This window comes from Chenopodium album, chromosome 27, assembly GCF_948465745.1.
Source record: "Chenopodium album chromosome 27, dcCheAlbu1.1, whole genome shotgun sequence".
Taxonomy (NCBI): Eukaryota; Viridiplantae; Streptophyta; class Magnoliopsida; order Caryophyllales; family Amaranthaceae; genus Chenopodium; species Chenopodium album.
Window position 1 is genome coordinate 17,366,720 of NC_137860.1, and position 14,199 is coordinate 17,380,918.

The 14,199-nt window shown below is 35.4% G+C and overlaps 1 protein-coding gene across 2 annotated transcripts; it reads right to left on the reverse strand.

Annotated features, from left to right (window-relative positions):
• Positions 1-3,101: 3,101 nt before the first annotated feature.
• Positions 3,102-8,960, reverse strand: LOC145620211 (uncharacterized). 2 transcript variants are annotated; one of them, XM_081674844.1, is made up of 3 exons: positions 8,672-8,960; positions 5,815-6,105; positions 3,102-4,530 (listed from the first exon to the last, which is right to left on the reverse strand). In XM_081674844.1, the coding sequence occupies exons 1-3, from the start codon at positions 8,807-8,809 to the stop codon at positions 3,337-3,339; spliced, it is 1,623 nt and encodes a 540-aa protein (XP_081530970.1). In that variant the 5' UTR covers positions 8,810-8,960; the 3' UTR covers positions 3,102-3,336. The 2 variants fall into 2 exon arrangements, with proteins under 2 accessions (XP_081530970.1, XP_081530969.1); XM_081674843.1 differs by having other exon boundaries at positions 5,815-6,108.
• Positions 8,961-14,199: the final 5,239 nt, after the last annotated feature.

Sequence of the window (14,199 nt, forward strand, 5' to 3'; positions counted from 1 at the left end):
TTTTTCACAAAAGATCCTACATGAAAAGATTGATGAATTCAACCCTTTGTTAAATAAACCAAGGAACAAGTAACAAGTGTCACATGGTTAGGAGTAGACTACTTTCTTATTGGTCCCCAAGGCATTTCACATGCAATGTGAACTAACCATTTGTCACCCAACCTTGAGCCCCATGTTGGGTTCGGTTGGGCCATTTTATTTTGGCCCGTGTCCATGACCCATCAACCCGGGTTACTACCCTTGCCACATGTGTCGCCACCGTGGCACACCGCCACCATGGCGCTCTGCCACTTGGTGGTTGACAACGTGGCTGCCACGTGTGCTGCCAAATGGCGTTTTGCCATGTGTGCTGCGACGTTGCACGCTCTTATTGGGCATGCTTTCCTAGCCTTTTGCGTGGCTAGGATTTTACTTGTTACTTGAAGCATTTTCCCGTCTCGCCAAATCCTAAATTTTGGCTCGACATTTGTGATTCTCTGACGCTTGGTTTTGACGCTCCAAGCTCGAATTTCCGATGTCTAAATATTTAATACTCGGGCGACGAATTAATTCGTCGAGTCGGTTCGTTAATTTGCTTGGGTCTGACCCGAAGGGTTCAGTCAAGATTAAGCTGTAATATTAATTATGCATTAATATTACTGATCGGAAGCGGCCTCCACCCAGGCATTCCGATCACTTGACCTTACTGAATATATATTAGCTTTCTAATACTTCTGAACCCACTATTAGAATAATACACTTGTCCGAAGGACACCATTCCTTTCAGATTGAACATGCCCTCAAAATGGGGGAATCTCCCTATTTATAGGATCATTGGAAAGCGTGACTTTTCTTTGGTTACTCTGGCCTAATTTTGGTGGGTTGTGCCGCATTGCGGCTTTCTCGGGATTTGGGCCCTGAAGGCTGCCTTTTCTCCTATTCTCTTGGAGTGACTCATATCAATCTGGGAATGGTCCATGTTGGACTAATCCTGAGGTGACACGTGTCACCTTCTGATTGGCCCACGTGGCATAGGTAGAATTACGGTTGGCTACAACACCTTGTAACTTGCCTCATAAAATATTCATTTAATTTTTTTTAATGTTTAATTTTTGTATTATTTTTAGGAAATTTTGTAAAAAAAAGAAAACCACCCCCAAATACAATACTTTTGTAAAAATCACCCTTTTCTTTTACGAAATTTTTTAAAAAAAAAAAAAAAAAGAAAGAAAAAAATTACATGCAAATTAAAACCCAAAACAAGTAGGAATCACCACCACTCATATATTCCAACTTGTTCTCAAACTAAAAGATCAACGTGTCATTCCCCTATTGGCTTAAATCAAAAAAAAAAAAAAAAAAAAAAAAAAAAAAAAAAAAAAAGAAGAAGAAGAAAATCCCCCAACTCCGGGAACCACCTTGTCTCATTCCCTTGCCACTCTACCCATATCAACCATCTGTCAGACCACCCCACACCCTAACCAGCCACCTCCAACCACTACCACTTCCAGCGAATCCCACCAAGCCCCCTCCAATTTCGTCCATGATGTTTCGCCTTTCTCTCTCCTCGAAACCCTAGATTTTTGGGTCTCCTACAATTCACAACACCAGCCGCAATCAACCACTACTGGCGCGATTCATCCTACTTTAGGTATTGTTTCAATGGAGTGAGAGAAAAGCTCGATAGCCGTTAGAGTGCGGTTCAATGGAGTGGAAAAGGAAAAAAGAAGAAAAAAAAAAGTATTATATATACTTGTGGGGGCTTGGTGGGGTTCGCCAACAAGTATATTGGCTGGAGGTGGCTGTGAGGGGGCGGGGGTATTCCGGCAAGTGGGTTGGTTTAGGTGGGGTTGGCTAATCCAGTGCGGTGGCAAGAGAAAGGGAAATGGGTGGCTATCGCTGGATAGTTGGGGATTTTTTTTTTTTGGGATTAATAAAGTGGTGGCACGTTATTTAAAAAAAATTAATAGAGTGGTGGCACGTGGACGTTTAATCGGAAAACAAGCCAGAATAGACAAGAAACAGGCCGAAATAGAGTAGGGGTGGTGATTCCTACTAGTTTTGGGTTTTGCATGAGTTGGTTTTTTTTTTTTTAATATATATATTATTTATTGTATATATATATATATATATATATATATATATATATATATATATATATATATATATATATATATATATATATATATATATAAAGGCATGGTTTTTTATAAATGTGTTTGTATCTAGGAATGGTTACGAAAATTTCTCATTTTTTAGTTAGAGAGAGAGAGAGAGAGAGGAGCAGTCATCCGCCACCAAGGGGCAGCAATTAGACAGCGGGGAAAATGCATAATTCTACAACAAAATAAATAAATAAAATAAAATAAAAAAGTCTAAGAGGAAAAATTCTGCTTTAGTATTAATGGGTTTATTTGGTCACTATCTGAACTAAACCTATCAATCCTGACCTAAATCCGTTGACCAGACCAGAATTACCAGAACCGAATAACCTGACCCATGACTCGACCCAAAAACATTGACTCAAAAGGAGCCGACCCAACCTATACCTGACCCGATCTTGGCCCAAATTCCCTAAATTGACCCAAATACACCCAATACCCAAAATGTCCCTAACTAAAATTACCTTATAATTGAACAAAAAATGTCTTATGACAAAAAACACTCAAATTGTTCATCTTCAACCATAGCTAAGCTCATAAAATGAAATATACTCTGTATAAAATTATTGATTTGAGCTTGATCCACAATTTAAACAACCTAAACATGATCCGACTAGTTTTCGACATGACACAAATATAACTCGAACTACTAGACCCGAAATCGACCCAACCCGAACATAAATCGACTTGACACGAACTCGACCTGATAATTAACCTGAGTTATAGCCAAAACCCGAATTGACCTGACCTGACCTACACTCGACTTGAATGTTAGCTAACCCAACCTGAAAGTGACCCGACCCAGACCCGACCCGAATGACCCAAACATGAAGGTGAGCCTTGAATAATTCTCCAAACTAGACAGATTTTTAACAAAACTTGATACATATCATTATATCAATAGTTATCAAGCAACACAATGACAAACCCTAAAGTGAAGATATACTGAGCTACAGCAGGTAAATAAAAAGACAATCTCACATAATAAAATAGTCAGACTGTCAAAATCCTTCAAGAAAGAGTACTGAAAGACAACTTGTACCATATCCAAATATACAATGATCTTAGACCTCTAAATCCAAATGCAACCAAATACCGTGCATATCATATTAGGCTTTTATTATAAACATTGATAGACAGTGCAACTCCAATGATAATAGATGCAGATGCACTACACCGGGATTTATTTTAAACATTACCAGCTTCGTTGAGAACCCCCTGAAGAATGACCATTCAACCTGTCAAGCACAGCATTAAAATCTACAGGCTGCCCACTTTCCTCCAGCCTTTGAATCACACTCATAACATGATCACCCCTGTACCCCATACTCACCAACTTATCAACGAGCTCATTATAAGGATGGTTGCGAACGTATTGCTGAGGGGCAGGGCTGCGAATCATAAGATTGTTACTGCTTGGGGGTGGCATATTTGGAAGTGAAGGATTTGTTGGAGGATAGCTGCCTTGAGAGTAGTGACTTGGTTGAGGAGGGTGATGAGACCGACCTCCTTCACTGTCATATAACATGTATGTCCCTGCAGAAGAGATTGGTTGGTGAGATCCACTAGTTGCATATCCATCACCTGGCTGAGATGAAAAGCCAGCCTTCATATGTGGAGGGGAAGGCTGGGGTTGAATAGGTCTACTAGGCCCACCATACCCATAAGGCATTCCTTCTGGACGATTCACTCCTGCCTGTGGCATTCCTTGAAACGACATCTGAATTGGCATGCTGCTTGATATTGCCTCTGAAGGAGGCGGATTTGCAGGTTGACTAGGCATGTATGGAGGATAGATATTTGACTGGGGAGCTGGAGCTCTGATCTGATTCGGTGGTTGCTGGGATGGGGGCATTGGTGATTGCTGGGGTGGTTGTACTGGTGGTTGGTGTGGCATTTGCATAGGCTGGGAAACTTGCTGGGGCCACTGCTGATACTGAGGATATTGTTGGGTCTGTGGAGTCTGACTTGCTTGAGTTTGTGATTGTTGGGGAGCTTGTGGTGCTATCTGAGGAGTTCGATACTGGGCATCAGCTGCAAGATATGATGGATGTGACTGAGCTTGAGGATTTGGTAACTGATTAGAAGGTAAATAATAAGACTGCATCTGGCTATGACTTTGTGATGACGGTTGTGAAGGTGCAATAGACTGCTGCTGAGCAGCAGGGTGGGAAGGTTGTTGGGCAATTTGATTAGGCAGGGCCAGAGCCAGTTGGGTGTTAGGAGTATCTGATACATCATCATTCTTTGTCTCGGAGGCAGATACAGTAGCTCTCTCATCCTGTGCTCCAGCCGATGATTCCTTCTGTGCAAGCTGAAGCTTAGCAAGTTCTTTTTGAGTTTCGGCTAATTCTTGTTTGTCCCTAAGTATCTGGACTGATCTATGGACCTACAGTTAGATTAAAAGAATAAGATCAACAGGCACACATTTTAAAAAAAAACAAAAAAAAAAAAGATGATTAGACTTCCTGCAGATAGACACCACAGCCACACCCAGACCCACACCCACACCCAAAGTCTCCCCTCCCCCCTACAGCAAATAAAAAATACTCCCTCCGTGTTTTTTTTAAGTGTTACAGTTTGACCTGCACATATTTTAGGCAATTTAATTGACTTAAATAAAATAAGATGTAAGTGGGGTAGTTGGTGTTAAGAAATTGTAAAAGAAAGATAGTGGGGTAAATAGTTTATTGAAAACTAATGTATGTGAGGAAAAAATATAATAAAAAAAGTAGTGATGGGTTTGAGTGGGGACCATGAGAGGAGAGAGAGATAATATTTTAATGTAGTTTTTTTACAAAAAAAGGAAGTGTAACACTTATTAAAACATGGCCGGATTTGATAAGTGTAACACTAATTAAACCACGGAGGGAGTAACAAAAGAAAAGGGTTCTGCTACAGCCTACAGTCGCATCATCTTGCAATACAAGCTGGGTGCAAATTAAACCTCACAGCAGAATGATGAAATATCAATTAAGCAATGCACAAAATTGTAAACAACCATCTCCTGACTAGAGAATGTTTAAATCAGATTAAAGCTTTTTGTCTTTTGATTTGATGCTCCTGAAGCAACATAAACTCAGCAACCAAAACACATAATTCAATAAGATCCATTTGCCCAAAGAGAGTAAATTGAAGTAGAGTCAATGCTAACAAAACACTAAAGAACACACTTCTCCAACATGACTACCCTTCCTAATTTTTTGTCAGTCAGCTTTGAGCATTCCAACTTATATACTGCAGAAAGTCTGTTTACAAAGCCGCCACTATTAACTATCTAGACAGCTTACAAAAGAAACAATTTTCAGGTTGGCATCAGAACTTTTCTAAATAGTTAGAGAAATTAAAGGTGTAATCAGGGAACTACAGGAGTGCACAAGTGCAACACAGTAGATAGCAGCAAGCTGTGATGCCTATAAAACATTTGGAAGATAAATATTTTTTGGGGGTTTCTTCAAGCTGCGACTAATACCTGTTAATTCTAGAAGTGTATAAACTCCAAGCTCAAAATTTACAGGCTACCTTGATATGCATAACACACAAGACATTGACTCTCCACTAGCAGTAACCTCTGTTAATAAATGCCAAAACAGGGCCTGTTGTTAAGATGGCTTAAGACACGTGGTTTACATATTCAGCGAGATGCCCAGAAGGTCAAGCAAAAGTAACTTACTTCTTGAAGATGTTTTTCCAGAAATTTCAGCTTAGAATCTGCTTCCCCGTGATCACGGCCTAAATCAGAGCGCATTTCTCCAATCGACTTATCAAGGTTGTAGCAATACAATTCCAACTGTGAGAGACGGGAACTGATTCCCTCCAGGAAACGCATGAGATTGTCAGCATACTTTTTCATGGTCCTTTCAACTACTGAAACCATTTCTTGACTCAAAGATTCTTCGGGCTGATTGTAAGCATTAGTTGTAGGAAACACTGACGACCTCGAAATCCTGCTTTTCTGAAAATCCTGCTAAGAAAATCAGAATAATTATTTATAAAAACAACACCAAATATTGTTCTTTATTAACGTAAAGGGTAGAACAGTGATGTCAACATTAAGTAAACAATAAGCTAAAGTTCCATTCCTAAACCACAGTTACATTAAACTTCATTGCAGCAAATAAAATATTACAGTGCCTCTTATATGAGAAGGCACCAGTTGATCAGCCTGATTAACATGTTTTGATAATCAGGTGGTGTACTTGTCTTGGTTTTTGTGCTTTATTAGTTTAATATTCCTTAACACCGTTATACTCAACAAAAGTGGAACGGGTTGTTTGTTCACGTTAAGAGACGGCTGTTAATGCTCGTTTGGACATAGTTACTTTAAAGTAACTTTGTTCTTTTCACAAATTAGTGAAACTCAGAGCAGAGAAGTAGCTGCGAGGAGAGAGAAACTTTTAACAACTGCTGAATTTAATAGATTTAAGGTATAATCGGATAAATATATCTATATTTCCATATTATTTACTTTCAAATTAGAATTCACTCTAAGTAATCAATTTAATACTTCATGCGCTGGTTCAAAGGAATCCAAATTAATGGACCGGAGAAAATTGGAGTTTTATCGGATTATTGTATGAAAAATAAAAAAATAAAAAAATAATTTAAAAATAATTTAATAAAAAATAAACTAAAATTGTAGTGAATTTACCTGAAACCACCATTATTGGGAATTTTTTTAGTAGAATTTAAAGGAAAAAAAAATTAATTGAAAGAAACTGGACTAATCTACCACAAATTGGAATCCAACAACACTACTTGATTACCAATAACAAACCCATTATTGGAAGGTAAACAACAATTCTAGTAAGTGAACGTAGAAGACAAAGCCTCGAAAGCAACACCGCAGTGACGGTAATTGACGGTGCTATGGGATCTAAAAAGTTATCTAACTGTTCTTAAATAGTTCTGCTATCTGTCAAACGTATCCCGTTAGACGTAAACAACATAAGGATTGGAATTTACTTGCATACCCCCTAAATCAAGGAAAAGACCACCACACCCCTTGATAAACAATACAAGTTGATCAGCCTGATCAACTTGTATTTATATAGATTTCCTAAATACCCAACTAGAGCAGCTATTACTTTGTTATTACAGCAAATCTAGAGAGCCCCATGAAAAATTTGGGTCAGTTACATGTCAATCAAAGGAAACCCAAAAAAGCAGCTACTAGTCTACTACCACCGGTGGTTTGGACTAAAAGCTCTAGAAGAGAGAGGCTTTAACCCTCCCTAATAAATGAAGACTGAGATAATATCATGTTCCACAGCATTATTTCATCCACAGCATACTTGCATTCCAACAATAATAAAATCCAGAACCAAAAGGCATGGCTAGCTCTAAAAAAATATCATCAAAAAAAAAAAAAAAAAAAAAAAAAAAAAAAAAAAAAAAAAACTAAACATCAACCAAGACAACCAACAGCTGTGATCATTTGTTAACTTGGTGAATTGAATAGTTTTGGATGATTCCATCTAGATCATTTACAAACCACACAACGTCAAATTTTTCATATGTTATCTGAACAAACTTTATTTAAAACAAATTAATAAATACATAAATTTCCACAAATATATGATACCCTACCACGAAAACAGATAAAGGAAAAAGGTGACAGCAAAAGCACCATCATTCCCGGATTCCCCCATGAGACCCTCCATCAATCACTCTCCTGCAATCACTATCCATTTACTAAGCACAAAAGTGCAATAGACTAACATTTTGTTTGGATATAAAGAAATGAAAGGAAAAGAAAAGAAAAGAAGGGAAAGAGAGGGGGACAAATTCTCTTGTTTGGATAAAGTGTTTGGGGAAGGAGAGGGAGAGATCTATTTTATCTCTTTCTTTAATAAGCAAAGAGATTTGGACGGAAAATGGAGCTCACCTCCCCCTCCCTTTCTTTTCCATTCGACCATTCCCTTCAACCTTTTTCCTTCCCCTTCCTTTCCTTCCTTCTTTGTTATCCAAACAAAGCGTGAATGTCACACAACTACAAAACAGACTAAGCTTTTATCTTAGTAAAGCCAAATAATGAACCAGATAACAGAATAAATCCCTAAGATAAATAACATGAAACCACGAGCTCTAGCTCCAAGATTAGCTCTAATCTTCCGCAATTTCAAAGGCATTGCAATTTATAGCTGGTCGTAACAGATAATATAGATGGTCAATCTCCAAGCTTATGGCTTTGTCACCAGATTCATAAATTTTGCACCTACACCAACTATCATATTCTGATTCAACAACCAAATGAATTGATATGAAGAAAGCCGTTGAACAACGGTTCTGATAATCAAATTTATTACATCATCTACAAATCGCCAAAAATAACTTTTTAAACGGAAACAAATTGAACTTAGCAAAAACAAATTGATCCTAAAAGACATAGCAATTAACCCTAATAAAACAATTAATAGCATCAACAACTTTCTAATTAGGATCCGATCAAAATCTTCAACGAAACAGCATCATCAACCCTAAAAAATCAACACAAAAACAAAACCAAAACTCAAAAACCCAACAAATACCTTGTTAGCGTTAGCTCCAATAGATGGATCGGAGTGACTTCCATTAGACGATTCCTGATTAACATAATCTTCATAGGAGCATAATATATCATCCGAAGCGAAATCAAAACCTTTTGAACCAGAAGATCCAGACGCCATTAAAACACAGAAGAACAGCTAATTAAGGAAAAATAAGGATGAAGAATGGAAGAAATCGTTGACGAAGAAGCTAGGGTTTACGATTTTTTTTTTTTTTTTTTTTTTTTGGAGAGATAAGGCGGAAAAAGGAAGTGGGGAAGAAAATTGCTTCTGTTTGAGAACTCGAGAAGATGCTTTATAAAACGTTACTAGTATTTTTTAATAAAAATGACACGTGGTTTTTTATTTTAACTATTTGTCCTATCGCACGCAAGGCGCGTGATAGTCCAAAATGGTAAATATCGGTTGTTGATATTGTTCATAGTAAATCTAATTTCTTTTTGTATTTGTGGAAAATTAAGAATTTTAAATTTAGTATTGTATTTTTTTTTTTTTGAATAGAATTTAGTATTGTATTTAATACTATGTAATATTTATTTCTTAACGGATTAAGAATGGGAGACCTTACTTTCATACACATTGGGAAATTAAGGTAAAATATTCTAATTTATAACCTTATGAAAAACGGGAAAATTGTGAAAATGGAAAGAATGATGAATAATAATATAAGATAATGACTATTAATTCAATTGTGAACGACATATATGCTCATCGCAATATTATTATTTTTTATAAAATCAAAAAAAAAAAAAAAAAAAAAAACAAAGACAAAAAAAAAATTTAAAAAAATAAAAAATCGAGTGATTTTAAAGTGTGTGTAAATGTTTTGCTAGTTGTAAGTGGAAACTTTCGTACCTTTTTTTTAAGACGAAAAAAGTTTTTGTTACCGAGTGATTTTTCAGTATTAATCAGATTGTATATACTACGTAGTACATTTCAGCTTTTTAGCTATTTTTAGAATGTTCTTATTCTTATTCTTGTGTAGTACGTTTGTAGTGTTATTACAAATAGAATATGAAGATATATGCATTACGAATTTCAATTGCACTATTTCACTGTAGCAAATTGCAAATGAAGAGACACGAAATTGACATAATGGTTTCAGTTTGCTATTTATTTATTTTCATAAGTGGTTTTCTTTGTGAAATTCTACCTTCCAAAAGCGATTTCAAAGAAAAAAACTTTGAGTTCCTCTGAAATTTGATTTGCTGCTTAAAATGGCTGATTTTAATGGCGGTTCTTCGTCAAAGTTCCCTCCTGTTTCGAGCGAACATCAGAAATCGTATTTTATGTCGTTGGCTAGGAGAAAATCTGAACTTGAAGATTCTTTAGCCATGAATTTGCATGTCCGAGGCTGATCGGAAATGTAAAGTTTTACGGCGCGAGTTGGATGTGTTGGAGGCTGAAATGTCTCAATTTAAGGGTCTTGAAAAAAAATAACAGGGCATAAGAGGGTTAGGGTTGATAGTGATTGTGTTGGTGTTATAGAAGTTGATAGTGGTGGCGATGGTGAGGTTGAAGTCGGTTTGAAGTTAAAGGCATCTAGGTCTATGGGTGCTGTTGGAGAAACGTCGAGTGTGGTGGCTATGTCGAGGGTGGAGTTATTGATATGGAGATTTCCTCAGATGATGAGTATGTTCAGTTTATTGCAGAGGTCCCTCGTCAAGTCGCTGAGGAAGTGCAAGTGGAAGGTGCTGATCAGGCTGTTGTTGGGGTTCATCAGGAACCACCGGTGGTTCACGAGCAAGTTTAGCCTGAAGTAGAATAGGAGCAGGAAGAAGATGAGGAAGAAGATGAGAAGGAAGATGATGAAGAAGATGAGGAAGGTGATGAGGAAGAAGAAGATGAGGTGAATGAGGAGGGTGAACCTCAAGAGGAGCAGGTGCAGGGTGAAGTGTTTGAAGAAGAGGCAGGGGATGATGATGATGAGGGACAACAAGTGGATCCCGGGGAGTGAGATATCAACTCTGAGGATGAAATTGGTGGTAACATATATCACTACTCTCCCGGGATTCTGATGTAGATTCGGAAGCATACAAGTTTCCCTCACCTTAGTAGTTTGTTTAGGATTTTTCTTTTGGGCAAGCTTTTGAAGTTTAGATTATAGTTTTTGGTATTAGTTTAATTATAGTTTTTGGTATTAGTTTGAAGTTGTTAGTATCTTTTTAGTTTATTAGATTTAAATCTATATAGCTTTATTAGGTAGTAGGTTGTAATTGAAAATTCTAAGTAAATGAAATATGGTTAATATTCAGATTATTGTTTTTGGAGTTATGTTTTGTTCTGTTTCTTTGTTTTAAAAATAATATATGTATCTTTTGTAACATTATGTGCGGTGATAGTATTTTGAGATGTGTTATTGGTTTTGACATGGAATGCTATTGTTTTTCTTCCAAAAGATTTGTTGTTTCGAATTTGTATGACTTATTAGGATCGTTTTGCATTTCAAGTAAGTTTATGTTGTGATTTGCTATCCTGAAAATACTGATGAGAGCGTCGAGGGAATCAAAAATGAGGTCTAATTTAACTATTGTGTCGGAGTGGTAGAAGCTTTAATAATTTTAGACTATTCCAGCACTTTTAAGTATTGGATCAGGAATTTTAGTGGTGACAAAATTCAAAGGTCGTCTAAATTAACTATTGCGGCGGAGTGGTAGAAGGTTTAATAATTTTAGACTATTTGAGCATTGTTAAGTATTGGATCAGAAATGTTGGTAGTGACACAATTCAAAGGTTGTCTAATGCTATGCATGCTTTTAGTGAAACTAAGTTGTAAAGGCTTTGAAAGGTTAATATTTGTAGCATGTTATTGTTTGACTTTTTAGGTTGGTTCCATGGAACTTGATACTTGGTATAGAATGTCAGCCTTTCAAAAATATTGGTTTCTTCCTAAATTTATGTTCTTTTGATTAAAGTTTGAAACAAAACTCCTACATTTATGTCTTTAGATGAGTGTGATCAGGTTGCATGAACCCCTTAAGTCAAATATTTATGTTGGAGATGTTATTATAATTAATTACATGTTTTACTGATGTCTAAACTCTTTTATTGTTAGTTGAAATCCTAGCTATAAATTGAATACTTCTGTATATTTTTTTTGGTGTTGTGTTATTTTTTGGTAAGGATGGTAAAATAGCGTGGGCGAAAGCCTCTGATTCAAGGTTCGTCATCTTCGATGATCGAGGCGAATGATTGGGCGAATAGAATGTCAGCTAGCTGTGAAAAAGCAAATTTTCATTTTGTATTTTCTGAGCGCTACCATTCAAATGGAATTATTTTATCAGTTGTTTAAACACAAATATATTTGAAATATAGTTTGCTTATTTTGTAGTCAATCATATTTTGAGTTTGGATTAACACGTTATATTTGCGATGCAGAATATTCCCTTAGATTTTGCTAGAAAGCATTTTTGTAGATTTGGGGAAACGACTGATGTTGTGCTACAGCTTTATGATACAGAGTTCAAAGCCAAATTGAAGATAAAGACTTATAATGAAAAAATTGTGCAATGTTTTATTAAGGATGGAGTTGATGCAGTGATCAATGAATACCAAGTTCAGGTTGATGAAGGTGCTGTAATTGAACTTTTGAAGCGAAATCCTATTGTTTTATATATACATTTACAACTGAGTGCTGATTCCTGATGTATTAATATTGTAGGCAGAAGTGTTGAACTTATCATATTTGATGATTTAATAAATTTTAGATTTTTGATGATTTTGGTATTTTTGTTTACATAGTTTTGTAAAGCTTAAGTTTTACATGACTTCAGTACTATTAACTAAATAGTTTTGTTTGAGATTTTCTATATCAGTATGAGTTTAATATTAGCAATAGATTTTTGCTTCTATATCGTTTATCAAATATATCTTGTACCAAATTCTCACTACCTATATTGTTGTATTTATCGATCTGTCCATAATCAGGAGTTATTTTGAGATTCACCGAAAAAGAAATGTATAATTTAGATATATAGGGAGAAAGAAATTTATGAAGGAAGAAAAAAAGGTCGTGAGATAAAGAAAGGGATGGATGTAGTGATGATTTAGGAGAAAAAAGAGGTTTTGAGATAGATAGAGGGAAGGTTGTAGTGATAATTTAGAATGAAACATCAAGATATTGAGGATTTTCTATTACTCACTGCATTAAGATAGCTAGGAGAAGAAGGCAGAGTTGGCTAGTGGTGACAAATAACTCGTAAATGATAAATATATATAAGGTGATTAGAGAGTATAATATCAGGATATTAATGTCTGAATGGTACAATACAAATTATTCCTACATTTAAAAGAAATCACTAAATTCTCAAAGTATATACAGAAATTTAAATTAAGAAAAACGTTCAACAATATCAACACCCGATATTAACCATTTTTTACTATCGCGCGCCTTGTTAGTTTGCTAGTTTTTAGAGTTTAACGCTAGAAAGTATGAGTAAAATCACATATAGGACAGTAGTCAAAATGCATGCACAAATTACGAAAAAAAAACTTAGTGAAATATTAAAAGCATTTCAAACATTTAGGTCGTTTTAATGACATTAAAAACAAAACTGTTTAGTTGTCTTTAAAATTACTTGTAAAGAAAACTGTTAGGTTCCTTTTTTCGTTGTTTGATTGCAGTAGTCAGAAGCTAAAAGTTAGACAAGGAGGTTAGAGTGTTAAGCTTAATGAAAAATTTGTTGATACGTAATGCTAAAAATGAATGCTTGATAATTGGAGTGTGAGGCCTAATCAAATACTGTTTGAAAAAGGATCCAAATTTGTAAAGTCAATTTTCTTTACACATCAGTAGTTTGTTGAGTATGTAGATAATTTAAAGGAGCTGATTTTGGTAGACTTTGATTTCTAATTTTGGTGCAAAAACTCTTAGTTTTAGAAGATCATATTGGTTTAGATTGTTTATTGTGAATGTGCTGACAAGGAGTCTTTTTGCTCTTCTCTGTATGAATGTTGTAATTGCTATTTGATTCTATCTCACATCACAATTTGTCCATGAATACAGATTATGTCATTTATTTATATTGTTGTAATTTAAATGAAAATGCATTTGACTATTATGGCATTTATTTGACTTTATGTTTTTATTGTTGTTATTATTGGTGAAATGGAATCTGAAGTTTCATTTGTATTGTGAAGGTTACTTGTAGAAGTGTTAGTTTTAGTTTTGACTTGAATTTAATTAATGGTGTTGTAGTTTCAAAGTTTTGACTTGGCTTATATAGTGAATAATTTTGTGAAGGGTATGGAGTATTTTGAGTTAAGCTATTACATAGACTTACATTTTAATTCAATTGTTTCGAGTTCTAAGTATTATGACATTAGAAATTTCCATGGACATAATCTCTCTTTCGTTTACCATTCTATATGAAAATGATATTCAGCAACATGAAAAATTGGTATGCATTCTTGTTTTTTTTTTTTGTTTTTTTTTGTGTACTGTTTAATTCATTTTTGTTGATGATTAGTTTTTGAAATTTTGATTTTGGATTTTGATTTTGTACTTTTAT